Source organism: Miniopterus schreibersii, assembly GCF_964146895.1.
Source record: "Miniopterus schreibersii genome assembly, chromosome: 15".
Classification (NCBI taxonomy): domain Eukaryota; kingdom Metazoa; phylum Chordata; class Mammalia; order Chiroptera; family Miniopteridae; genus Miniopterus; species Miniopterus schreibersii.
The window spans coordinates 32,155,320-32,182,578 of NC_138115.1; the positions used below are offsets into that span (position 1 = coordinate 32,155,320).

Genomic DNA, 27,259 nt, shown 5'->3' on the forward strand with positions numbered 1-27,259 from the left:
GGGTAAAATGAGGAATAGCATCAGTCAGAAAAACAACAGTTGCTGGCACTTCCTGTATGCCAGGAATTTTTCCATGTCCATTCAAAATGTAATTCATCATAAGGAAAGCTAGAATTTAGTTTAAAAATTGGAACAGTATTCCTTTGCTCATTCAAAATGCCACAGGATTTATAACCTTTATAGGAATAAAAAATGAAGTTGTCTAAAATCAACTTAATTTGTAAAAGCAACAGCCCATGGAACAGCAAATAATTATTGATGTCCTTTGGGTGTTCCAGTGATATTTACAGTATGCTAGGCTGCGTGGAAAAACCTCAAAACTTACAAATCATCTTTTATTTAGAAGACATAGATTAACCTCCCAGGAGAAAATGGTAGACTGATCATATGCATTTAATTTTGAGCCCTCCCAAAGTCTTACTACAATAATAGTAAGTGGATTTTTTTAAAGGCAAAAAACCCTGACAAGCATGCAGAGAATGGTAACAGCCATAACACTTTGGAGGCTGGAAAGCAGATGCTTAAGTGTTAAACGACTTAGCAGATCTGAAAAAGCTGAATCCTAAGCCAGCAGCAGAGAAAGCCAAGAATTCATGTGTTTTATAACATTCCCAGAAGGTTCGGGGTTTGTCAGCACCAGGTACCTTGAGAAGTAAGACAAAGGGGAGAGGCTAAATAAGGGAGGATTGGCTGAAAATCATCGTAGGAATCCATCAACCTCCCAGCACATTCTCTACAGTGGGGCTGATGTCCCTTCTTCCACCCCGACACCAGACAGAAGTAAAACTGAGGTGTCTACACTAGGGATCTCCAGGAAGAGTTGAAGGCCAATGGTACCATCCTGAGAACAGAGGAATCAAATGAAGGTATGTGAAATAGATGTGAGAGTCCTCAGCACTCCTTTCTCATGTGGTTCCTAGAAAGTTGGCAGGCAGACCTCCACCCTAAGGTAGGCAATAGAAAGAATCTTCTCAGGAGAATCTGACTGGACAAAGAAGAGAGACCTAAGATGCTGGTAGCAGAGGCTTGCTGAGAACTTAGCCAGACCACTCTTCAGTGAAACTTGGTGGTTGACTAGCCCCATGTCCTTGAGGCTGCCAATCAGCCTTTCTGTCCCCAGTAGGAAGAGAGAGCCCATTCCCCAGATATGTGATAAATACAGAGAAAAACAGAAAGAAAAAAAAAACAACCCTGTAAGAAACAGACTATTTGGGCAGAGAAGACTAAAAAAATACTAATTTATATTCTCAAGAGAGGTAAGAGAAGATATTTCAGACATGAAACAAAAACAGAATAGTCTAAAAAAAGGAATATTCAGAGAGAAACAAAATGAGCTCTTGAAAATTAAAATATGAGAAGAACATTGTGAGATAAAGTCAAAGAAATCTCCCAGAAAGTAGAGCAAAAAGACAACCTGAAAAATGAGAGAGAAGAGATAGAGGCGAAGGATTGTCATTTTTTCCTAACAAATCTTGTGAAATTACTTGATTCTTTCAACCAGTGGTTCTCAACTGGAGAGAATTTTGAACCCCTACCTCCCCCCGCCGGGGCCATTTGACAATGTCTGGAGACATTTTTGGCTGTCCTAAGGGGGAGGGAGACAGTGGTAGCTGTTGAGGGCATCTAGTGAGTAGAAGCCAGGATGCTGCTAAATATATTACAGTGCACAGGACAGCCCCTCACAAGAGAGTTATCCAGCCCCAAATGTTACTACTGAGCTTGAGAAACCCTGCCTTGAAGTATGTGCATGTGTAAAGTTAATAAAAAATATAGATGCATACAAACACACATGAATACACAAAATAAGATAGGTTGAAAATCATGGCAAACTAAAAATTCTGCAGTTGGTGAAAACCCCCCCCAAAAACCAAGGTGAAGATTTAGAAAACTTAAACTGGAATGTAAACATTTGAAAAGAACCAAAGAGGCACTCAACATTTATGGCAAAGCTTCACCAAATCTTCCAATAGAAACATCAACTCTGAGAGGGAAAACCTGGAAGTTTTCAGTGTCTAAACTTCAAAGCCAACAATACTCACGTAGATGAAAAAGCAGCTTGGCAGGTGAAATAAGCAAGTTACAAACAGTGATAAATTGCCCAATGTGGGAGAAAGAAGAAATTCAAGGAACCAAAGGCCAAGAGAAAAAGCTTATGTATTACCCACTAGTTTATTGTTTTTAAAAAATGATTAATGTGTCATTGGCAGGAGGGAGTCCAACAAGCAGCTGAACTCGTTTGCAGGTTTTCAATGTTCAAGGGTAATTTTAACAAGCTGAGGGAAAGAGGACCCGGAGGTACTTCAAAGCAGATGACATCTAGATTAATTTGACAGTTTTCCAATTATAGTTCTAATTATATAAGTCTTTATTTTAAAAATAAAGAACATAATGTTGAAGGATAGTCATTCAAAAATATGTATGAGGAAAATAGTTATAGCTGGGAAGCAGTTCTCTTGGGGGAAGCAGGATGGAGGAAAAGAGCAGTTTCTTTATTTTGCGCCCCTAAAACCTACATAAATAATCCCTAAAGTTCTCCCTACGCTTTGTAAAAAACAAAACAAAAACCAGAATAAAGTGACCTCTGATGACAAAACCGGAAACCCACTTCAAGTCTCAAGTTCTATCAGATTTTGTGTATTTCTTTTCCTGCTTGGCATGGTGTTAAGACAAGTTTACCTGATCAGTGCTGTTCTGAACAAGAGAGACAAAGAACGTACCTGGAGACAATCATCACAAGCTTGCCTATTTTATAAAAGGACCATCACACACTAAGTTAAGATAGATAAAGAGTCAGAAATGCAAAAATCCATCCCTGAGCCACAGGAAGTCAAAGATGCTGATGCCTGTGGGACGTACTGGAGACTCATGTTTAGTCTGAATGATTCACAGCATTGGGCAATATCTAAACCCTTCCATGGAATAATAAAGATACATTCAGTTACATAATGAATAGAAACTTTCCCTCAAAGCTCAAGAGATATCCTCTTAAGCTCAATTAAAGCCAACAATACTTGTCATAGTGAAGATGAGATGCCAGTAGGCACTGGGTTGCACTAAATCGGCCAAGGAGACGTGATTAAACAGACCATATTTTGGACCACTAGAATCCCTTACCAAAATACCCCAAAAACTTATTTCCAGTGTTAAGGATGGTACCTTGGCAACCAGAACTTGTTCACTAAAAGCAAACACTCATTGCCTTCTTGCTGGCATTGGAGGAGCAATATTCCCTTCCCCAAGTCTGTCTTAACAAAATACACACGTTTTTACAAGTCCTTGGGAACAAGTGACAACTCAAATGATTGGAAAAACACTGAAGAGGACTTCCCAAAATAGCCGAGGTTGTAAGCATCAAAGAAACTTACCGTCTGACCTCTAGCACCCTTGGGTCCAGTTTTTCCTGGACCACCAGGGTCCCCAATCTCACCCTAAATAAGTTCAGAAAAATAAAATCAGTAGTTATTAAAATCAAAGAGATAACCCCATGTGTTTTTAAGTGAATTCCAACATGAAGACATTTTCGTACACGTTTTTATCTTTAACAGCCTTCTTTGAGGTGCTCTCCCCATGTTCTTCGCTGTCTGCCCGGCACACTGACACTCACTGTTTCACTTCTGTTTCTCCAGTCAGAACACAGCCTCTTTGGAGACGTGAACTGATGCTATCGCAGGACCTGGCATTTCCTGAGCTCAGTTAACGTTTCTAGCAAAAGTGAAAGCCTTAAGGTAGAGGGCTTATTATCTGAAGGTGATTCATAAACACTTTGGGAAACTTGAGCCAGGTGAGATCAGGACATTTTGGTTTTCCCTACATTTTACTTTCCTTTGAGCAAGAAGAAAACAGATACACCAGAGGAGGAGGAACACATGTGCAGAGGAAAATAAATAAGGGTAATTTCTTCCTTTACCTATGAATTAAAAAAACTAAAAAATAAGTTTTTTATTTAAAAAGCCTGCTGTCTTCCCTCCTCTCCCCATAAAGATTTTTTAATTCATTTTCAATGAACTGTCCTTCTGTTATTCCAGGTGCATTTCATAGCCCAAAAGTGTTTCTGATCCACCTCTAGTTAGTATGACGCACACAGTACCTTAGGTCCACTCTGTCCAGGGAATCCGTCTTGTCCCTATAATTGACAGTACAGAAAATTAACATATGTATATATCAGCAAGGTAGGTTTATACTGACTTTAATTTTGCCCGCTCTCTGATTTTGTTTTAGTGCCTTTGAACCAAGGAAGGACTAAAAGGATTGAATACAACACTGTACAGCACAATTTGAGAAACGGACTTCACCTGTTAAATTGGAACTATTGACCGGTTTCACCAAACTATCACGGCGACCTAAGACAAGTGGATAAGTGTACCCTGCTGAGGAGTTACACATCAGCTCTCCTCCTAACGTAGGCGCACCATAGGAAAGCCCGTCATTTGGTCATGTGTCTTAAACAGTCTTCTTAAAATGGATTTCAATGGAGAAATTTGGGAAGCCTTGAGTCTACACTTGATCTTTCATTTTCTGGTTCTCTGCTTACCTTACTTTGGCCACAGACTATAGTTGAAGAAGTATAGTAATCCCCATTTGATAAAAAAATTGTTTTATTTAGTAATTTTTAATAAATAATTTAATTTTCTGATTATTAAATGTAGTATCTCCTCAAACATATAAAAAATACACAAAATAGAAAGAAGAAAAGTCACCCAATTTTCATTACTCAGAATGTCATTACCCATTATAAATACTTGTTATATTTTCTTTTAGCTTTTTAAATGCATTTGAGTACAACTGGAATAAATGGTTTTTTACTGATTATATTCTGATTTTTTTACTTGATATGTACATAATGATGTCTTTACATAATTATAAATTCCAAATGCATTCATTATAGAGTAGCTAATATTCTAATGCTGTAGGCTACTTAATATTTCCCTTTTTATGAGATATCAAGACTGTTTTCAATTATTATCAATTGTAAAGACATTTCACTGGAAATTGCTCATTCAGTAGTTTGGTTTTTTCCCCAAGAAATTTTGGCCGTTTTTCGTTTACCCAACCAGACAGCCTCTTGCCTCGTTCCCACTGGGATTTCACTTGAAATTACACTGATTCTTTATAATGATTTAGAATTTTCAACGTGAATTTTACCTAAAGGATATTCTTAACTTTATTGTTTTTGTGGGTGTTATTATGATTCCTGAGTGGTTACTATAAATACATATAAATCACTGGTTTTGATAAACTTTTCTACCTTACTTCTAGACACTTAAATATTCAATGACAATATAAAACTACCTTCCTGAAGCAGTTAAAAAGTTTTTAAGTTGCTGCTTGGCCCAATGCACTTATAAAGGCCCTGTCAAACCTCTCATTAGTGGCTGAAGTAAACGTAAGAGGAGGAGAACACGTTTTGGAATGCCTCCCAAGCGCACTCGAGCACGGAACTGCTAAGAGTCAACGCACTGTTCAGGCTGGAGGAAGTCAGGCCCTGGCTGCACATCTCTGCAAGGAGCAGAACATTAACTTTCAAATTTCAATTGCTGCCTGCACCTTAAACCACCAAATTGTTTTCCTTTCTTCCACTTCATTCCCCACAGGATATCAACAAAGAAATGATCAAAATCTACCTCTAAAAGTCTAAAACTGCTTTGTCCCCTGCTTTCTTTTTCTTTTAAATGTGGCAAACAAAAATCAAGCAACAAAGATACATGGAAAATGGCCAGCTTGCAGTCGACAAGTCTTACCTTTGCTCCTTTACTTCCGATGCTACCATAACCTGGGCTGCCATCGTCACCCTGTAAACAAAGTGATTAGTTACAAACGTCCCTGACTACAGCCAGAGGCAGCCTTGTTCACAAGAGAACTAGACAGCCAGCTTTTGTGTTTCATTAGGAGAAATTAGGAAGCAGGATTCTCTGGGGCAGACCACTGACATTTGGTGATAGTGGCACTAAAGACATCTCTCAGTAACATATAAAGCACTGTCCCTTAGTTTCATCTATAAAGTGGAAATAATAATTATACCCACTTGTGGTGGTGTTATGAGGATTAGAAATTTTGGGCATGAAGTGATCTCAATAAAAGGAAGCAGAGGTGCTCTCTCTTCCAGATAACCCTGGTATTTTAATACCTTAATACTAATCCATTTGCACTTTACTAGATAAAAATAAGACCTAAATGCCTGGGCACTGGCTACTGTTGGGCCCGTGTAGAAGGCCTTAGTGAGAAGTCCTGAGCTGGGAGAAGCATGGGTTGGGTTTCTGATGATTGGGTTCTGATGGGAGGAAGGAAGGAATGAAAGAAGGGCTACAGGGATGCTGAAGACAAGTCCTGTCCATTTTAATCATCTGGCTTCAAGAGCACCCTGGCCAGGATGTTTGGAATCTGGGAAGCTGCCACCTTGGAAAAGCTGGCCAAGGGGCTAATCCAAGATGAGGATAACATCTCAATGCCTAGAAAGCCCTAAAGCTAGATTGGGATGGTATCTTTAACTGTCTCTCCAGACCACACCTGATATCCACTGAACTGAAAGATTGCAAGGACAATCTTTTTATCTAAAAAGATATAAAGTAATGATAAACCACCAACCGGTAAGCCTCTAGGACCAGAAAGGCCAACAGCTCCTTTTTCTCCTACATCTCCAGGTTCTCCCTATTAAACAGAACAATGAAATGTATTCTTGTTAGGTTGTTTTCGTAAACGAAATAAAAAATGTTGGCACTAAGACAGTACTTTTCAATTGCATTCACATGTATCACACAGTGACAATGAATGGCCAGGACTGTGAGCTGTGCGACCAATACCAGGGGAACTGCTGTTGCTGGCTGCTGAGGTCTCCTCTACTGACCAACGAAGCCTCAACAAGTCTGATGTATTGTCTAGTGCAAGTTGCCTTCTTAGCCGCTCAGTGCCATGAACCGGATCCTTGGACGTGTTTTGCCATGAGTCAGAGGAAGCTCTGTACTGTTTAAGAAAACTGTTTTCCATCGTGACCCATGTAAATCATCTGGCTGCTGTAAAGACGACAAACTCATTAATCTAGTTTTGACATCCTGGCAATAGTTTCTGACTTCTCACTACTAGAATATCCATTGTGGGTTCTAAATCAATCTCAAAAGTATGTTGAAGGAATTCCAGCTACTTGGGAAAGTTGACACAGGTTTACAAAAGAAGGTTAACTCCTTTTCTTAAAAAAGAAAACAAAAAAACTTTCAAAATTTTAGATTTACAGAAATGTGAAGACAGTACTTAGAGTTCCTATATGCTCCTATTGACCGTTATGGTAGTTATATCAGTAAGATACATTTCTCACAATAAATGAATATTGATTCACTATTATTAACAAAAGTCCATTCTTTTCAGCTTTCCTTAGTTTTTACCAAATATCCTTTTTTTGTTCCAGGGTCCCATGTCTTGCCTCCTCAGGCTCTTCTAGACTGTGACCATGTATCAAATAGTCCTTGTTTTTGATGATCTTGACAGTTTTGAGGAGCACTGGTCAGGTATTTTGCAGAATGTCCTTCAACTTGGGTTTCTCTGATTTTTTTCTGATTATGTTGAATTTGATGGGTTTGAGGGATAAAGACCACAGAGGTAAAGTGGCGTGCTCATCACATCATCTCAAGAGTATATCCTGTCAACGTGGCTTATGCTAACCGTATGCTACTTATGCTAACCTTAACCACCCGACTGAGGCAGTGTTAGTCAAGTTCATCCATCGTCTAGTTACTCTCCCTGCCCTTTGCATAACATAGTCTTTGGAAGAAACCATTCGGAAGTGGTGTAGCCCGCACTGAGTGGGAGTGGTTAACTCAGTTTTTAAGGATAGAAAGGCAACACAGTAAGGGCGAGAAGTCCAAATGGACAAATGTCCACCGGTACTGAGCTCTGTGGTGAAACAGAAGAGGGCCCCATGGGAGGAAAGCAGGTCACCAGTCCTGAAGCCTTTCCTTCTGGGCAGTGGCTCTCAGAGTGTGCCCAGCTGACGCTCTGAGCCTCTCCCTCTGGAACGCTTCTTGTCAGCATCCAGTGGGCTTTTCTGTTTCTATCCCGTCCTTTCTAATAATTCATTGTCTGTCTACTCTTCCCCTTCTTACAAACAGACATTCCCAAGAGTCCAAATGACTCTGAAATCTGCACCTACAACTAGCCCTAAACCCTTTCCTCTATTCCCCCAGACTAAGTGGGTTTCTTCATTCTTACACCTGCTCCCCCTGTGACTTTCCTAGTGCTGCGATGTGTTACCGGTCCCATGGGAAGCCCATGAGTCATCTAGTCTTCTTTGCTCTGGTTCAGTTTCCTGCTGGAACACATCCACAGAACCATCACGAGCTGCTCTTGCCCTCACCCTGTTAAGTCACCTAATCACTGCTTGTCATGGAAACAGTGAACGTATCAACTAGTCTTCTAGCTTCCAATCTCTCAGCCTTCAAAATATTTCTACACTGAGTTGCCCATTTAAAGTCTTCCAATGTCTGGCTGTGTTCATACACTCCAGTCAGAAATTGTAGGTAGCACTGCACCGGCTACCCAATGGTCAGTTGCCACAGACGTTCTTATTCTTTATGTGCCCATCAAACAGGATCGTGGGTTACGCCCCAACTACCCGTTGCCAGGATTGTCCACCCCCTTGCTGTCCTTCATCCTATTTCCTCTACCTGGAGTTTCCCATGCCCCCTCTCTGCTTGCCAAAGTCCTTCTTATCTTCCAAGGCCCATTCAAAGTCTGCAGCCCCTATGATGCCTCTTTTTCCAGCCAGGAAACACTTCGATTAGCACCATGTTGAAACCTCCATTTCAGTCCCCTACTCCTGACTACTTGATGACATAGATTATTGTCCTGAAAATATTCTAAATTCTGTGGGGTGTTTTTCATGTCATATTTATTATTATACAACCCAGAACCTCTTTCAGTAAACAAATATTTACTAAGCGTTTATAAAGTGCCAGGCACTGTTCTAAGCACTAGGGATGAATCAGTGAGCAAAACAGACAAAGACCTCTTCTCCCAGAGCTGACTTTCTAGTCCAGCCAAATGCCAGTCCAGTGCCTTTGTCTTAAAAGGTGTTTAACAAAGGTTTGTATGAATAGAGGAAAAAAATAATGGAAAAAAGAAAGCTGTGTATGAATGGAGAAGAGAAGTAGGGAGGGAAAAAAGGGAAGGAGGGAGAGAGAAAGGGAGGGAAAAGGGGAAAAAGAAAAATATGACCCCAGAAGAGGCCCCCTTCTCTGCGATCCCTCAGCTCAGATTGGGAGGAGCCGTTGGTGAGATTATGCTGAGCTAGAATCCCTGACCTCATTCTGGTCCACACCCACGTCCTCAGATGTTGCTGGCTCTCTAAGAATCAAGCCAGAGTGTAGGGGCCATGGGATATGTTCTCTTTTCTGCTGAAAAGGCTCTGGCTAATACAACCAGACACATTTCCCTTGAGGAGAAAATCTGAACTTTGGTGGGTATAAAGAATGTGACTTACTTTATTTCCTTGGCTTCCCAAATGGCCTTGACTTCCTGCCTTTCCTTCTGGTCCTGGAGGCCCCTGAAACAAAACAAGAATTGCGAATGTATCAGAACATAAAGCAGCTTTCCTTTAAACCATTTCTGTCTCTGCAAGGAGGAAAATGAACCACAGATGTGAAAAGACTCATGGCTTTATTGATTCCTGCTCTGGAAAAAAGGTATCAGAGCTGTCAAATAAAGACTGGCACATAAAGGAAAATTAATAAAGTAATTCATGCCAGATGCTGCCTAAATGATTGTGCTTCCTTGTGAGTCTTCTCTTCCAAAGAGATTTGAGGTTCTCACTGTTCTGTTGTTAGAACAGATGTTGCTAAAATGTCAAACATTTAATATGGCATTCCAGATAACATCTGCCTTGAACTATTGTCTCCCTGGTTCCTTGCTTTGGTACAAAGCATGGTGTGTGTGTGTTGTAAACTGATAAGAACAGATCTCTATGCTTAATCTTAGCCAAAAGGCCAAGAAGCACTGTGTGTATTTTAAGGGAAACAACTTTACTGACAAATAATAATATTTGTACAATAGAAAGGTCAAGAAATTGTACTGAAAATAATTGGCAATAACAAGATATGTTTAGGTAGTACAATATTCTGAAATCGTTTTCTCTTTCATAGCAATAAGTTAGAAAGGTAAATCAATTTCCATTTACCAATGGGGAAAATACTGTAAAATTCTTAGAATAAACTTAACAGGAAAGATAAAAGACCTACATAAAGAAAGTGTTAAGATCTTATTGAAGAGTATAACAAAACTTAAACTGATGAATAAACATACCCTGCATCTATACAGAAAAATCTATTTGATATAATAGAAGCCTCTCCAACATTTTAAAATAATGTTTTATTGGAATAGCTTTATAGCTCAACATCTAAAAATCCCAATTCAGAAACAGCCCAAATGCCTTCTTCTGTTATTGACACCAGGGATCAGATTTTTCCTTTGTGCAAGTTGTTCCCTTAGCCTTGGTCCGTTTTTTCACCTAGGGAGAATCATCATATCCTTCTCCCAAAAATCTTACTTTTCAGTATCACTGTCTCGAGAAGAATAGCAGAACCCCATAGTTGTGTTGGATCTCGCAATTGTCCCAGATTTCTCTACTCTGTAACCACTTCGTCCACTAGATAATAGCCTGTACATTAGGTACACACCCTAATGATTTCATATCTTTGGAACTTTGTGTAGTACTCAGAACCCATCACTTCACCCATCTTTTCATTTATTTATCCAACCGCCCATCCAGGAATTGTTCCCAGGAAAGAGAAAATCATATGTTTAATATGTTGGTTTTCCATATGAAATTTTCACGTACATCACAGAAAGAAGTAGAGGGATTTTAAGTGTTCTTGACAATAACGGATAAACTGGAAGTCTTGACTAGGAGCCCACTTTCTGTGCTTCCTTCAGACATCATGGGCGCTATGAGATGAAGACTATTCCTGAGAGATTACTTCATGTGTAGTCACCTCAAGCATACGCAAGCACAATAAGAGGTTATCCTGTTTGAAAGTCTGCCAGAATAAAAGATTTCTTGGCAGGATGGATGCAGAAAGGGCCCTTTCATTAGAACATCAGAAAACCTGATTCTGTTTCCTGCGCAGGACCATATGAAGTACCAAACTGGGGATTGTGACTGCTTGAATGGGTCTCAAGCTTCAGTGAGTTGTTACCCAGATAAAGCACCTACTCAAATACTGCTGGTTGTACAAGGGACTGTGTTTCTAAAGGAAAGAAGAAAATTTCCCTGCCACCCCCAAGATATCAAAGAGTCAGAAAGCTGCCTTGATCTGAGATCAAGAGTAGCTGTGAATTAAAATAGAAGCTTAGGGCATTTAAAGGGAAAGGGCATTAGCTAGAGGTCAAATCTCCACTGGCTTTGTCATGTGTCCTTTTACTGAACATTAATTTTGCACAAGGCACTGTGCTAAGAGGTATATATTTATATTTAGACTTCTTTAACCCTTACAATAACACAGTGAGATACGTACATATTATGAATACCACTTTACCAATCAGAAACAGATTCTCAAAGTGTTTAACCCCAAATCACTCAGTTAATAAGAAGATGAAATAAGAACTGAGCCTGATTCTGACTCTAAAGACTCAACTCCCAGCCACTCTGCCTCCTGTTCTGAGGCTAGTGTCTTGGGCAGGATTCCCAAACTCTTACCATCCGTGCACCAGTTAAGACTGGAGTTTTAAAATGTGAACCTCCAAACAATGCAGGAGGCTGAGGCCAGATCTAACCTCTAATAAGGTGACTTTTGTTCACATTGAGACTCTGTCGCAGAGTCCTTGGCAATCACAGCTGCTTTAGTGTTAAGTGAAGATAGAAGGAAGATGTTTAGAATTTATATGTTTTAAAATATTGTCCTTAGATAGCATCTTATCAGAAAGGATTGCACTAGGAGTTTGGGATTAATGGCTGGGGCATTGCCAAGGACACCTCAAGTGTGGATGGGATACACAAGGGCAGGGGTAAGACAGACCGGCTTTCCTCAACTTTAAAAGGATTCCGGTTAGCTCTTATACTCATGGGGGTAAAAGTTTGCGTACACTCACAACCAACAAATATCAGGCTGGGTTGAAACAACTCAAGAAGATTAAATGCTCAGCTTCTGTAAATCTGAGAAAAAAAAATCGAGAGGCCAGCAAGGGGTGGAAAATGCAAGAACAAACCCCAAAGACACCTGAGAAGTTGTTGACCTTGACAGTGCTAGTCTATCCTACATTCCATCCACACTGCACCATGTGTGGTTCCCCAAATTCACCCTAATACCTCTTTTTATATAATCTGGTTCCTCTCCTTGGATGCTTGCCTGCCTCTCATGGTCCCCTGGAAAACACCTCCTTATCAGGCAAAAGCTAGGCCCCTCCTCTCCTTCTTTACCTCCATCTTTCTTCCACTGCTCTACCTTGGGCATAATTCTTTTTTTTTTTCTTTTTTTCTCGCTAGAACATTTATTATTTCAAAAATAAGCATCCTATGTAATGAGATAATTAGATTGGTTATTTCTGGATTAGTGTAATAAATGCTTATCAAAAACACCATTCATCTCAATAATCATACACACTTATTTTATTGATTTATAACTTCCAAAAATAACTCCCCTGTTATCAAAAACTTAGAATGTCATGGAGAGTTAAGTAACAGTCTATGCAGGAGAGAAGGAAAATTCTGCTAGGGTATAGTTCTGTTTTAACATTTAGCACATCACATCTCAATTATCAGTTTGCATGAGTCGCCTGTATGAGACGGGACACTTGAGGCTAGGGTTTGTGTCTGACTCATCCTTTGATCCTACTACAGAACTTGACAACAGGGAACGTTTAGTAAATGCTTGTAAATGAGTAAAAGGAACGATTGATGAATCGTCTAACCTAGATTATGCAGAATGATGAAATGTGGTGATTACAATACAGATTACATATTGTCATACTGTTATTATCATTCTGTCTTTCTTTGCATTGGTCACGAGCATGCTTTGGGTATAAAATGTCCCTGTTAAATTAGGTAACATTGATGCATTATGGTAGTAATAAACATTTATACAGTGCTTACTACATTGCAGGCGTTGTTCTAAGCACCTACATATATTAAACCATTTCATTTCACAACAATCGGATGAGGTAGCTACTATTACCATTCTTATTTTATAACAGAGAAAACTGACCCATAGGGAGGTTAAATAAATGACTGAAGGCCACACATTATGAAGGCACAAGGCTGGCAGTCACACCCAGGAAGCCTGGCTTCAGACTCTATGACCTTGACCACCATGCTATGCTTTGTAAAGAAGAAGTTCTACTTTGTATCCCAAATTTGCACTGAATAATTTCAACCTTCCTTGACATTGCATACGATAGTCATTATTTCACTAAAAATTCTACATATTTAAAGCATAACTCCAGCTCTAATTGGAATTAGTATTGTGTGTCTGATCTCTCATTCCTTTTCCAGGTCTTGATTATATGACTGTAGGACCTTTAGGAAAACCAAACAAGAAAGGAACAAAGGAGCGTACAAAAGAACATGCCATGACTACAGTCTTTTCTTCCTTTTCATTGTGCTATGGACTGTATTTCTTTTATATCATAGTCGTATACTTGGCTGGATTAGCACATTTGATTTATGCAAAATGCTCCAACACTCCATAAGTTAACAAGCCTGCAGAATGCTGTCAACAGAAACCACACCCCTTTTTCTAAGAACAACTTTCAAACCTGCAATTAGGACACACTCCCGTGATTCCACCCGAGTGGCTGGTCCCTGTGTGTGGTAAGAGGATATGGAGCCTACGTCAGTGGATGTAGAGCCAGCGAAGAAGAACGCCCTCTTGTATACCTGATTGTGTTGATCTCCGTGGGTTTCCTTTGGGAGCAACAACTCTCAGATGTCATGCATCATGTCCTGAACACAAAATTCTACACACATTTGAAATAGTGCTTTCACTGTGTTGACAAGGGTATGGAAAGAAAAGCAAGCAAAGAAAGAAAACCATGCTTTCTAGCCAGATAAATGGAAGAGCTAGACCAGGGACAAGTGGTGCCTTTTGACTACCTCTGGCAACGCCAAGATGTTGAATGATTTATGACTATGACCAATCTTGCCAAGGCAAGATTAAAGGGGACTCACTCAGAAGTACACTACAGGGCAAATGGAATAACTTATTAAAGTAACAGCCACTTGGATACAATTTTGGATTCTAGTGCAAGGGAATTACTAAACTCTTTGAATTTCAACCCATCTACAGCTCAATATTTTATATAAATAGATGAGATAATCACCCGATATATGTTTCCCTTGGGACTTTTTTTTTTTTTAAATCCCAATTTGTGGTGCTAGCAAGCTTTTAATGATTCAAAGATGTGAATGCAAAATAGTTACTTTGTCAATTTAATCCTACCATGAAAATTTTAAATTTCATGCTCTTTGAAGGCTCACATTCATCAAAAAATGGGGAAAAATATCCTCATGAGCAGTAATTAATATGCTTTAAATATTGTGTCATGAGATACAAGTTTATGCAAATAGCCTCTCATATATTTTGATGATGACCACATCCACTTAAGTGGTGGAGCACTGCCCAGTTTAATTAATGGACACAAAGTAATGGATCCCTTTGCCCTCCTGTTGGCTGAGAGCACAAGTCCCAGCTATGTTTCATTCATTCACTTACTAACTGATTCATTATATAAACATGCATTGAGCTCCACTGTGTAGCAGCACTGTTGTTCTGGGCCCTGGAATATAGTATAAGCAAGACAAAGCCCTGGCCCTCACTGAGCTTACAATCTTGAAGATGGGACAAAAACAGCTAAACAAACATATACTATGATAGCAAGTAGGCAAGGGCCAAATCATGTAGGGCCTAGCTACTCAAAGTGTGGTCTGGGGACCAGCAATATCAATATCTCCTGGGGGGTTAATGAAGGTATAGAATCTCAAGCCTACCCCAGACCTACTGAATTAGAATCTTCACTTTAACAAGTTCTGTAGGTGATTCTTACACTTTGAAGTTAGAGAGTGCTGATGTGGGACAGTCATCTCCAAAGCTGGGTGTGTGTATTAGAATCACCTGGGGAGAATTAAAGTTACTGAGTTTCTGATGTCAGTGGCCTCACCTCCAGAGATTCTGATGTCAGTGGTCTGGGGAGGGTCCCAAGTGGTGAAGTGTTTTACAGTCAGTCCAGGAGATGCTCAGGTGCAGCTAGGTTGAGGACCACTGCAGTAGGTTGTATTTGGAGTGCATGGGAAACTCCTGAGGACTGAGATAAGGGGAGTGACCTGACCTGATTTACATAGAGAAGGAGTCCTTCACCTCACAGTAGGCTGAGGTCTGAGGCAAAGAGCTAGAAACCAGCTCTGTGTCCGACAGAATGACAGACCACTTAGCATGGTAGGGGCCAGGATATGGTATGGCCATATTGGGCACTGAAGTCAAACCTAAAACACTTTCGCTGGTTCACAGGCAATAAGTAACCCATCTTCAGGGAGAAACCACAAGGACATCCAAATGAAAGCCAAGATTAAAGCCAGATGCAGCCATGTTCTCTCGTTACATACCTGGGGACCTCGACTTCCCAGACCTCCTTTTGTTCCTTTTGCACCAGCCTCTCCTCTTGGGCCCTAAGTGCAGAGAATCAAAGCATTATTTTCTCCCTACAAGGGAACACTTGAATATTAACTTGAATATTAAAATGGAAATGCCAAGTCGGTGACAGGGATAGAAACTGGAAAGGGAAGTCTACCCATGTCTTGGGTTCTGTCTTGGTCTGTAGAGCTCTCCCTCTGTGCAGGGGGACAAGCATCCAATCTGACATGTAAGCAGTGGGGCATTTGCAGTCAAAGTAAAGAAATAATGAACAGGCGAGTTTTTCAGTACTGCTTTCTAATTATCCTAACCACCTTTATACTCCAATTGCATCTATTAAAAGAAAATAATCCCTCCAAAAGAAAATAATCTTTAATTATATAAGCCTGAAACTGAAATATTTAAGTGAATTTTTTTATTCAGTAACTGCACTGAAGACCGGTCATAAATAAGATATGGCATTCAGTAAGATGAAATTTGGATATTTCTATTTCTGGAATGTTACACTGCTTATTAAGTGTGGCTTCCTTATGTTATGCAGAGAAACTTTCATGCTGTGTTTGGTTTTTGCATCTCTTTTAAAATTATGTCACTCAAAAAGTAAGAATCTATAAAGTGGAAGAAGGGATGTTATAGTAGTATTGCTTGTTTAGCATGAGATAAAGCCAGTCAATCTATTGAAATGCTTCCCACAGCCCTAGCGGCAAACCTTTATCATTCGAAGGTGGGAAAAGCAAACTTTCCTCAGCTGGCAAGTAAGACAAAGAAATGCAGTCAAGCTTGAAAGAGATGGAGGTCCAAGGGGCAGACCGTTTACTGCTCTGAAATCTTGGTAAAATGTGAACAAAGTTTCTCCTCTGATGTCTAAGGATATTTTGCCCAACTTCCATGCACCAAATTGCCAACATATAATAGCTACTTTCTTGTGTGTATGGGTTTTTTTTAAAACTATGTGGGTTAAACCTTTGAAAAATCGCAGAACCCTTGCTTATCCTGCAATTGCCAAAGAGTGAAATTATTTCTCAAGATTTCAAGACTAAAAATTGAGAGAGAGAGAAAAAGTATTCTAATGTTCTGTAGTCTGACTTTTTTTTCTTTCACCTCAACCTTTTCTAGGACTTCCTTTTCCTTCTCATTATTTTAGGCTACATTTTGGCCTTTCTGGCACATGCTTCCTTTCCCCGCATGTGATCAGTATGAGAGCCAACCATGGCTTGTTCCTTGTAAAGCAAAAAGTGCTGGAGGCAGCTCCCAGGAGAAGTGAGCTAGAAAGCACAGGCTGAGTGCCACACTACAGATCACCCTGCCGAAGACGTCAGCTGTATTCGGAATAACTGTTTCCTACCATGGAGCCAATTTTTCTACAGCACAGGCATCCAGATATGTAACACTGAGAGCTTACTGCGCTAAATTGACCAAAATTCCCAGTGTGAGGCTCAATGTTTTCCTTCGCTCAAGGTCTCTTGAGAATCTAGCCTGAACCCATTGCTCAGGGACCGCACACAGCCCAGCACGTTCATTCTCGGTTCACCTCCTGACTGGGACAAAATTTCGATAAAGGAGACCAAATACTGTACAAGTCAAGATTGTGCTGCTTCCCTACTTTATTGCCCTGAAAACAGTTCAAACAGCTATAATTCTGCAAATGGGACAGGGGTGTCAAGGGATTCTATCAAGGCTTCTGATTTTTCAGGTTTTCACATCATGATCAGTCTTAATATGTACCTGAGGGCCCTTAAGTCCGAGTGAGCCTTCAAGTCCATCTGGGCCTGGGATGCCTGTTGCCCCCTGTGGTGAGAGAGAATCAACCTGTTAACACTGTTTCCTCAGAATTTTGTCTCCTTTATGTACAAGATTATAAATATTTTTTCAACCACAATGGCAGTGCAGGATCTTTGCAAAAATATGAATAATAAAGGAAAATGTAAAAGAGGAAATAAAGTTTTTTCTCTAATCTCATCAAACAGAAATAAGCACAGCTAATTTGTTAGTGTATTTGCTTTCCATCTTTACACACACACACACACACACACACACACACACACACACACACACACTCCCATATTATCCTATAACACTTGTAATATGCTCTCTCTAACTTGGGCATCTGGCCTGAAAAGTCTCACAATTTACTTTGCATTTTCTTCAAAAATCTCTAGGCATCTTACAACATTATATTTATATTCAAATAGCTTAGACATTTAAGGATCAACAGCTGAGCATTCTCTCCCTGCTGCCCCTGAACTCTGCTACAATAAGAATTCCAAGAAAAGGAAGAAAGGATTAAGGAAGTTTAATTTAGGAAACTGCTGGAATCCCCCAAATTTATGTCTCAGTTGTCAGACAGTTGGATGTGATTAGATGCTCTGATTTCTTAGAAATCAGAAAGAGGAAATTTCTCAACACTTCTTCTTGTTTAAAAGGGGTTTATGTAAATTCTAAATAAGTTTTCAGAGTTAGCTAAGCAAAAATCTATAAGAAAACCCCCCCACTGAGTTGCTAGAGTTTGCGTGTGTAATCCAATCAAAGTTCAGTTGAACAATAATGGGGCGAAGCAACGTCTCTTCTTGTTAACTTTTATGGTTTTGAATAAAGTACCCACATTTCCATTTTCTTTTAAGATTTGAGTTTTTGAAATTGTAGCCTGTAAGTTTTCTAACATTTTATTCCACAACCAATATCATCACAAAGAAAAGAACTTTAGGCCTGGAAGAGACGTTTCAGAGTCTTTAGTCCAGCTTTTTGATTGAACACAGAATATTTATTATTGGAGTTAAGAAAAAAAATCACTGTACCTGCGGGCCTATATGTCCCCTTTGGCCATGAGCTGCCTAAAATAGGAGGAAAAGGTATATATCAGTAACACCGAAGAAAATGCTTTTTATATTTCATTTAAATTGGTAATGTGTACTTTAAGGCACTGACATTAAAAAAAAGTTTCCATATATTGCTCAAAACATTAAATTATCTGCTGCACCATGAAAGCAAAATGTTGCCAACTCTGAACTCCTATCCTAAGGCAATAAGTAATTAAAATCATAGACAATTGAAATCTATAGATACTTATGAGAGCAGATTGTGGTCAGTAATTCTTCCTCCACTAAACAGTTACTGGGGCTGTTCACACAAGCTCCAAAATGGACTGGTTTGAATTTTATTTCTTTTCATTTGTCCAAAGTACTACCACATAAGCCAGAAACCAGGGATAGAGTGGCCAACAGGCAGGAAGCCAGAAGAAAAATTGGGAGAACTGACTTCATGAACTTTACTATAGATTGTCAGAAGCTAAAGATAGCCAAACTAATTTTATTCCATCCCCCGCAAAGCCAAATACCTGTCAAAAAATGAAAGAATCACCACAATCATTCAAAAATTACTCAATTCAATTTGTTAATAAAATATCTAGTCAAAATAATGGTGCTACATAACCAAGTGGGTTTTTCCTGCTACTCTCATATGTAAGATTAGGTTTGGGTATATTCCAGATCAATACTTCATGGATCTGGAAATGAAGAGACAAAGACATTTTATTGTCTAACTTAGGATCTCTCAGTAAGGTAATAGCAGTACTGACATCCAGGATTTGCAAAATTCAATAACTATCAGACAACATTTTCTTGATGGAAATTTATTTGAGATATTAAAGTCAAAATTTTGAGAGAGCAGTAGATTTTAAATTCTATTAATCACATTTCAGTCAGAATTTATTATTATCTAGGAAACAGATTGCATCTGGGGAAATGGTTGGAGGCCTACTTCTTAAAAACCCCAATGAATCAGCTTGAGATGAAAGTCTAAATCCTATCAGAGGGAGGGAAAGAAGCTTTCTCTCCTCCTTTAGCACAAGAGTTTTTCTCTTCTGAATTACTGCACATCAGTTTCATTAAGAAAAATATCTACCAAGGGTTTACTATGCACAATGTACATTGGGTGGGAACCACAGGAGCATAAGGATGACACACACATATACACATACACAGAGTCCTTGATCTCAAGGAACCCTCACCCCACTCTTTGGGTTTCACAGGAGGAGATAAATATTTACAAGGCAGAGTATGGGAAAAGCCACAGGAAAGGGGAACAGCAGAAATATGAGTTTTGAAGAAAGCAATCACTTCTAGTTGGTCAAATCAGGAAAACCTTCCTGGAAGGAGAGATTTCGAAGATGGGTTTCGGAGGATGGGTAGGAGTCTTACAGGGAGAAGATGTAAGACATCTTCTTTCTAGCAGAGGATACCAACCTAAGTAATAAAAATAGGAAAATAGGAAGTGTACTTGATAGTAGCAATTCTGGGTCAAAGACATGAGAAGAAAGGTGAATAGTAGGGTTACTAAGGCTGAAAATACTAGATGAAGGGTTCATACTTCATTTAGCAGAAACTACTGGGGTTCTTGGAGCAGAAAATGTACATGGCCAGACCTGGGGTTTAGGTGGATACATCTGGTTGGGGTAGGAACAGTGAAATGCAAAATTATACTTAGGCAAGAGCTTCCCATATGATAAAGAATGTGAAATAGGCTTCCACATTCAAAAATCTGGTGCACTGTCACAGTGTTTAAACATCTTCAATAAACATTTGTTCTGTCTTTAAGGTCTGGCTTGACAAGAACTTGATTTAAATTACTTAACACATATTTATTGAGCTCTTGCTTCCTACAAGTCACTTGCCTACTTGTCTACGTGATGGTGAGAAAAACCTGACTCCTGCCCCTAGGCAGGAGTTTACAAGCCTAGTGGAGGAGACAGTCCTTAATCTACCATTCACACAAATAATGGAAACGTCTCCAGAAGTAATCAGCTGGTACTTTCATGAACCGCTATTGGGGATTTAAACTCCAAATGAAAGTCATGGTTTGAAATACCTTGTGTAGGTGTGAGAGAAAGAAAAACAAACAAGGAAATAGAGATGATTTTTATGATTTTGCCTCAAACTTTCAAATGCTTTAGATGGGAAAGATTAAATCCCTAAACATCTTAATGGTTTGCCTAAAGGCTTATAGTTGTCTGGTAACACATCCAGACAGCCTTACTCATCTATGAAAGGGAATGCGAATGGGCAGAGCAGGAAAGAAAATCTCCCCAAAGAAGACCTGAGAGTAAGAAGACCCAGAAGAGTCCTCAGTCCCTTGGTCCCCATAGCCTGGCTTTCTGGTGGTTTACCATGACCCACTTTCCCAGACAGGCAGAGACTGATTTGAGATATAGAATCCCCAGGTAAATAAAGAAGGACATTCTGAATGGTAAAGCATCCCATTAATACTGACTCTTAATGGCAAACTCATCACAGTGATAAAGGATTGTCCTAGAACACTTCAAGCTGTCCCTAAACTAGTGCCAAGAAAGGAGAAAAGGGCAAAGCATAACTAACAGACCCTGAGGACTTAGTAGGACTGAAGATCATGCTTTAGTTTGAGGCTACAGTTGCTTCTCATTAGCCATGGCACAAGGATCCACTCTTAGTCTCGGTAAAGTTTGGTTCAGAGAGTCAATCTCCCATTCCCATCCCCACTCCGCCCTTAGCACAGCAGCTTTCTAGCCCTGGTCCTTCCTCTTCCCAACCACCCAACCCATTACAGACTCCTGGCATAGTGCTCGTTACCCGTGCAGGTCTGTCCCCCTCTATAACAGTGGTTCTTAACCACAATGGGGGCGTTAGTACCCCTCGTCTCTTTCTCTGGGAACATCTGGCAATATCTGGAGACATTTGTTGTAGTCACAAGACAGGGGTGTCACCAGCACCTAGTGAGTGGTGGTCAGGGATGACACTAAACATCTTACAATGCACAAGACAGCCTCCCACAACAAAGAATTATTCAGCCCAGCCCAGCCCAGCTGGGTGTGGCTCAGCGGTTGAGCACCAAACTAGGATCCAGGAGATCAAGGTTCAATTCCCAGTCAGGGCACATGCCTGGGCTGCAGGCTCCATCCCCTTTCGGAGGTGTGCAGGAGGCAGCCGATCAATGACTCTCTCTCATCATTAATGTTTCTCTCTCTCCCTCTCCCTCTCCCCTTCCCTTCCTCTCTCTGAAATCAATAGATATACTTTTAAAAAATAAAAAAAATAAAAACCCTTGATTCTCAAAAAATAAAATAAAATTATTCATCCCAAATGTCAATAGTAGGTTGAGACCCCCCATTCTACAACATCATTCTAAGTTCCCTGATAGCAAAGGATATGTCTAATTTGAGTTTGTAGCGCTAGCAGTTAGTACAGTCACTGGTACATTGTAGGTGTTCCATAAATGTTTACCAAATGAATGAAGGTGAGATTTGGTCAACTGCTGGGATTTCCCTTCATGCCTCACCTTACCACTGGTCATCCTCTAATCACAGATCAGTTCAGCAGAATCTTCTTGTACTGAGGAGTCTACCTACATTTTAGAGTTTTTCACTCAGAGATATAGAATTTTATCCCTTCTTCAAGGATATTGCCTTAACTGTTATTATAAAAATGATACGTGTTGAGTTTTAAATATTCAAATGCAGAAATTGCACAGAATAAAAATTTAAAAGTCATCCCACATCCTCCATCTAAAAATAACTCTCATTAACATTTGGTAATCATGGTTCCTGGCATCTTTTTATGCATGTTTACAGATGGAGTTCTAAATAGTGGTTACCTTTTTGATCGAAAAGGGATCATGCTATTCATGCTATTTTAAAATAAAACATTACATTTCATTTTATTTGAATTTAATAGAAGAAAAAAATAAAACAAAGAATTGGAAATGGCAGGTGGTAATATTTCTTGACAATGAGAAATAACACATTCCTAAACGAGGAAAGATTGATTATGGAAAAAAAATCAGGAAGTTAGGGTATCTTTGTAACATGTACTTTAGCTTAAGATGATGCTTGGACATTGACTCCCCACAATGACAGGTAAGGACACAGTATATTGGCATTTTCCCTGAACTTTTACCACTTTCCTATTTTCATATAATTTTTAGATTGTCAAATGTATAAATTTACATTTTGTTCTGTGATCACAATTTCTATGGTTTAGTCTTATTTCTACATTTAAAGGGACTCAAATTTATCATTACCAACTTTTAGAGAAAGGAACGTGAGGGCCATATTGTCTGAGTTCTGAAGGCTTGATCGTGTTGAGGACTTATGTGCTTAACGGACGACGTGGGTGAGTATCCAAATCTTGCGCCTCTCCATTTCAGGGCTCTGTAGCCATTCTCATGTTCCCCTTTGTCCCTGACGGTTGGGGAGAAGGCTGGAGATAGGCTGAGTTGTTGTTGTTTTGTTTGCTTTTTTAAAATATAGCTTTATTGATTTCAGAGAGAGAGAGAGAAACATCAATGATGAGAGAGTCATTGATCAGCTGCCTCCTGCACGCCCCACACTGGGAATCGAGCCCGCAACCCGGGCATGTGCCCTGACCGGGAATCGAACCGAGATCTCCTGGATCAGAGGTCGATGCTCAACCACTGAGCCACGCCGGCTGGGCCAGACTGAGTTTTCTATCTTTTTCACTTGGAAATCCTCATGATTCTTTTTCAATAGGATGTGGCTCAGTGTTAACATATTTGTATCAACTTTTTTCTAAGTCAGAGCATGTCTTTTCTCTCTGCTTGTTTGAGCTTTTGCTTCAAGAAGTTATATTTTACTACATTTCTGAATTTTTTTACATCACATTTGCTTTAATTTAGCAATGCAAGTTCTACATTTGTTGGCTCTCCACTGTTGATAGTCTATCTCTATTATTCCATATGCCTGCCTATATTTTTTAGTCACATTTATTCTAATTTTTTGTTGCTTCTAATATAGCTTACATTCTAATTTTTTTCCCTTTCCCACTGCTCCCCAAGCACTACCAGCTTGCTTTTTTCACATTCTATCATTTTATCAGTTCTTTAGACTCTTTTTAGAGCAGTCATGCTGTCTTAAATTTTTGAGACTTCTAAGAACTATTTGCCAGAGTTGCTTTACCTTTTCTTTAAATAGTTCCTTTTCAAATGAGGGTTTATCTGCCGTGTGCTCATGTAGTTTTCCTGCAATTTCTATGCAAAAATCCTGATTAGTAATCATCTGATTAATAATGAAGATTATTAGTATTTTCCATTATTAATCACCTTTGAATAGGGTCATGTATTTACTGAATAACTGTTAATGTGGAATAGCTGTACTTGGGCCAATAGCTTTGATATAGGTATGTTGTCCCAAACACTTTCTCATCATGAATTATTTCTTTTACCTTATAGCTCTCTCTTCCTTCAAATTTTGGCATTCAAGAGACTCATCGAACTCACACAAAGCCCCCTAAATCATAGCTTCTTTGTGCTATGATAGTCACTATATCTTCTATCTTTACAGCCTCCATGACTTAGACTGATAAACTGTAGACATTAAAAATGGAATATTCTTCAGTTTCTCATTATTTCTGTCTCCTCTGCTAAACTGTGTTTCTATCAGTATATTCCCTGATCTTCTCACAATTTATAGTACCCCTGGATTTTGTTCATCAGCTTTTTCAGGAATATGGCAGCTACTTTTAGAAAAATCTGATCCTTGCTTGAGGTCTGAGGTGGTATGTGTCAGATCTCCAAAGCCACATAGAAGCACAAAACAGACTGACAGATCTCAGAGGGAAGGAGGGAAGGAGGGAAGGAGGATGGGAAGAGATTAACCAAAGAATTTATAAACATATATGCATAACCCATAGACACAGACAATAGAGACAGGTGAAGGCCTGGGGCAGGGTGGGAGATAGGTGAAGGGGGGTAGATAGTGGCGGAGGGTGGGGGCGGCGAATGGGGGACATCTGTAATACTATCAACAATAAAATAAAAAAACAAAAGGGTCCAGATTTTGAAATAGCTGGCCAACAGTTGTCAAGTGTAACTTAAAGTTTTGGTCATTCTTTGTTAAACTATTTTAAATTTCTTTTGTTGGTTTTGGTGAGTTGTACAAAAGGGGAATAGTATATAAAACCACTTTGACTTTGCCATCTTTAGCTCGAAGTCCTACTTTTACTCATGAAGGAGTTGTGCTGTTTCAATAACACATAGCAATACTGCATTTCCCTCTAGAGAGACTAGAGCCTCTATAAAATAATAAAAGTATATCTCCCGCCAGGATTTCTTGGACGATATTCTTTAAGTTCAAAATAGTTTCTTGGGGTATGTAAGATGGCTACACCCTTTTGAAGATGAAATGAACTGCAAATGTATTTCTTTTTATCTTTAGATGCATTAAAACAGCAGTAGTAAAGTACTTTCCAACAGCAATCAAATTCTGCACATTTTCAACATAATCTCTACTTTTATTTCCATTTCTCTGCCTTGCAAAGAAGGTGTATGTTCCAAGATAGAGAAATATTTTCTTGATGGAGTTAAATAGCTGTTTCTATGGACTTCAGTTCAGAAAATGCAATACATAATAAATGAAATATATTAAACTAGTTTTTGTTTGTGCTCAATTTTAAAACATTACATATTTTGTGCATGGGGAGGTGAAGAAAGTTGGAGATGGTTAGATAGCTAAATAAAGAAAATGTTCACAATGAGAAGAGGTAGGTCTAATTTAGAATCCAATGCAGGCACTTAAGTATATTTTATCAGTCATCTCTTCTTATTGGATAAAGATTTTTCTTTTACAATCTCTGTGCTCTTCCAAGAAGTCAAGCACAGAATCTTTTGTTCAAAGTACTCACTGAAAAAAGGAACAACAACAACAAAACCAAATAAATAAATAAAAAAGAACCAAAAGGTTCCCTAAGCAAGTGACCTCATTTCAAAATACCACTGGTCACCTCAGTTAGCCTGGTGCAGGGATTTTCAACTGATGTGCTGCAAGAATTTTAAAACATGCAATACCTGACTATTTAGTCAGGGGCACTGATCTCTTTTTCCTTAGATTGTCAAAGAAAAAATTAACAATGGCTCTGGCCAGGTGGCTCAGTTTGTTGGAGCCTAGTCCAATATAACAAAAGCTTGTGGGTTTGATTCCTGGTCAGCACACATACCTAGACTGCAGATTCAATCCCTGGTTCAGAGCAAGTATGGGAGGCAACTGATTAATGATTCTCTCTCACATTGATATCCTTCTCTCTCTCTCCCTTCCTCCTTAAAAATCAATAAAAATATATCCTCAGGTAAGAATTAAAAAAAATGACAACAGCCAATACGATAATATTCATCCAGTGCAAGTGAATCAAAATTATACTTATTTTTTTTTGTCAGATGGGCAAAAAAAATATGTTTTTGGTGTGCTGCAGAATTTTAGTAATTAGTTTATGTGCGCCATGAGATCAAAAAGGTTGAAAATTGCTGGTCTAGTGAGTAGGCCAAACTCTGAAAACCCTTTCCCTACCTGGCTGCTTCTTTGTTCTCCTTGCCCAGCTCTTTCTCCTGATTGGTAATTTCCCCTGAAGCCAGCACCTTCCTACCTGAGCTTCAGGGCTCTTCCCAAATCCTTTTCCAGCTCTGCTCTCACAGACATCCCAGGTCAGTCTCCCCAAGGTACTGAGCCCCAGCAGAACCATCCCGCCACTTCCCACAATGGGCCATTTTCATCACAATCTAGGCCACCGGAGCAGTGTGTCTCCTGGTCTAGAAAGGCTCTTACTGTCTGTCTTCTGGAGCCTGGTGTTCCAGGGGGGCCTGGCCAGCCTCTTCTACCCTGTCAAATGAACAAATAGATGTGTGACAGTAATTATACAGCATTGACACATTTCTCCTTCAACCTCAGTATGTTTGCTCCAGGAAGGCAGGATGGGTACCCACCACCTAGAGAGTTATTTTCTCTCTGGAATACAGCATTACTTTTGCTCGCCATACATCACATCTCTGTGTGGGTAATGAGGGACTCCAGGACAAAACCAATGGCATGGCTTCATCTGTTCATCACAACTGCCTAACTTGCACTTATGGTGTAGTTAGAGTATTTAAACCAAACTGTTCCCACAGAGTGGACAATTAAAGCATGTCCATGTTCAGTACAGATACCACTGGCTTGGATTTCTACCTTTGGACTTCTTGTTCTGTGGAGCTAACCTGTATAGATTGCACCTTAATGTGAATAAAATCTCACAGTACCCACAAGTCTTCCCAAGGTAGAAAAGGAATCAACAGTTATGAGTCTACAATGAGACTTACATTTACTACTTAATAAAAATGGCGGTTAACATTTCCTGAAGGTTTCTGACGTGGCAGGGTTAGTCACTGAATTCCCACCATAACTGTCAAAAGTAAGATTTTCTCTTATTTTGCATATGAGAAAATTGAGGTTTACAGAAAGTGGCCCAGAGCCACAGAGATAGTAAGGGACAGAGTCTGAAACAGGACCTAGCCTGTCCCCAAAGCCAAATCCTTCTACCGTATCAGAACTTTCCTCCAGGTGGAGTAACCAAGGAAAGTTACTCATCAAGAAGATCCAGAGACACATATTGTCCAGATAATAATTTTTTAAAATTCTAAAAAACAAGTTAAGAGATCAAATTGTTACTTGGGAAATTTCATGAGATTAATCCCAGGAGACTTGCTTTGAGAGTGTGGGCTGAATAAATCTACCAGGTCTTGTACTTTTTTTATCATGTACTGTGAAGAATATCATGTACATTTAGGGTATGTGTCCTCTGGACTCTGGGAAGGCCAACAATTCTTTTGCTAGTTCTTTCCGTTAGCTAGCCCTATATTCTAACTTA

General features: G+C 39.5%; 1 protein-coding gene across 1 annotated transcript in view; it reads right to left on the minus strand.

The window, feature by feature from the left end:
* Positions 1-27,259, minus strand: part of COL6A6 (collagen type VI alpha 6 chain) — a 130,233-nt gene that overhangs the window by 30,372 nt on the left and 72,602 nt on the right. The window contains exons 20-28 of the mRNA XM_081159337.1: positions 26,182-26,235; positions 18,398-18,433; positions 17,328-17,390; positions 15,575-15,637; positions 9,467-9,529; positions 6,583-6,645; positions 5,739-5,789; positions 4,088-4,123; positions 3,366-3,428 (exon numbers count right to left, since the gene is read on the minus strand). Coding sequence (XP_081015463.1) covers positions 3,366-3,428; positions 4,088-4,123; positions 5,739-5,789; positions 6,583-6,645; positions 9,467-9,529; positions 15,575-15,637; positions 17,328-17,390; positions 18,398-18,433; positions 26,182-26,235 — 492 coding nt within the window. The remainder of the gene's footprint in view (positions 1-3,365; positions 3,429-4,087; positions 4,124-5,738; positions 5,790-6,582; positions 6,646-9,466; positions 9,530-15,574; positions 15,638-17,327; positions 17,391-18,397; positions 18,434-26,181; positions 26,236-27,259) is intronic.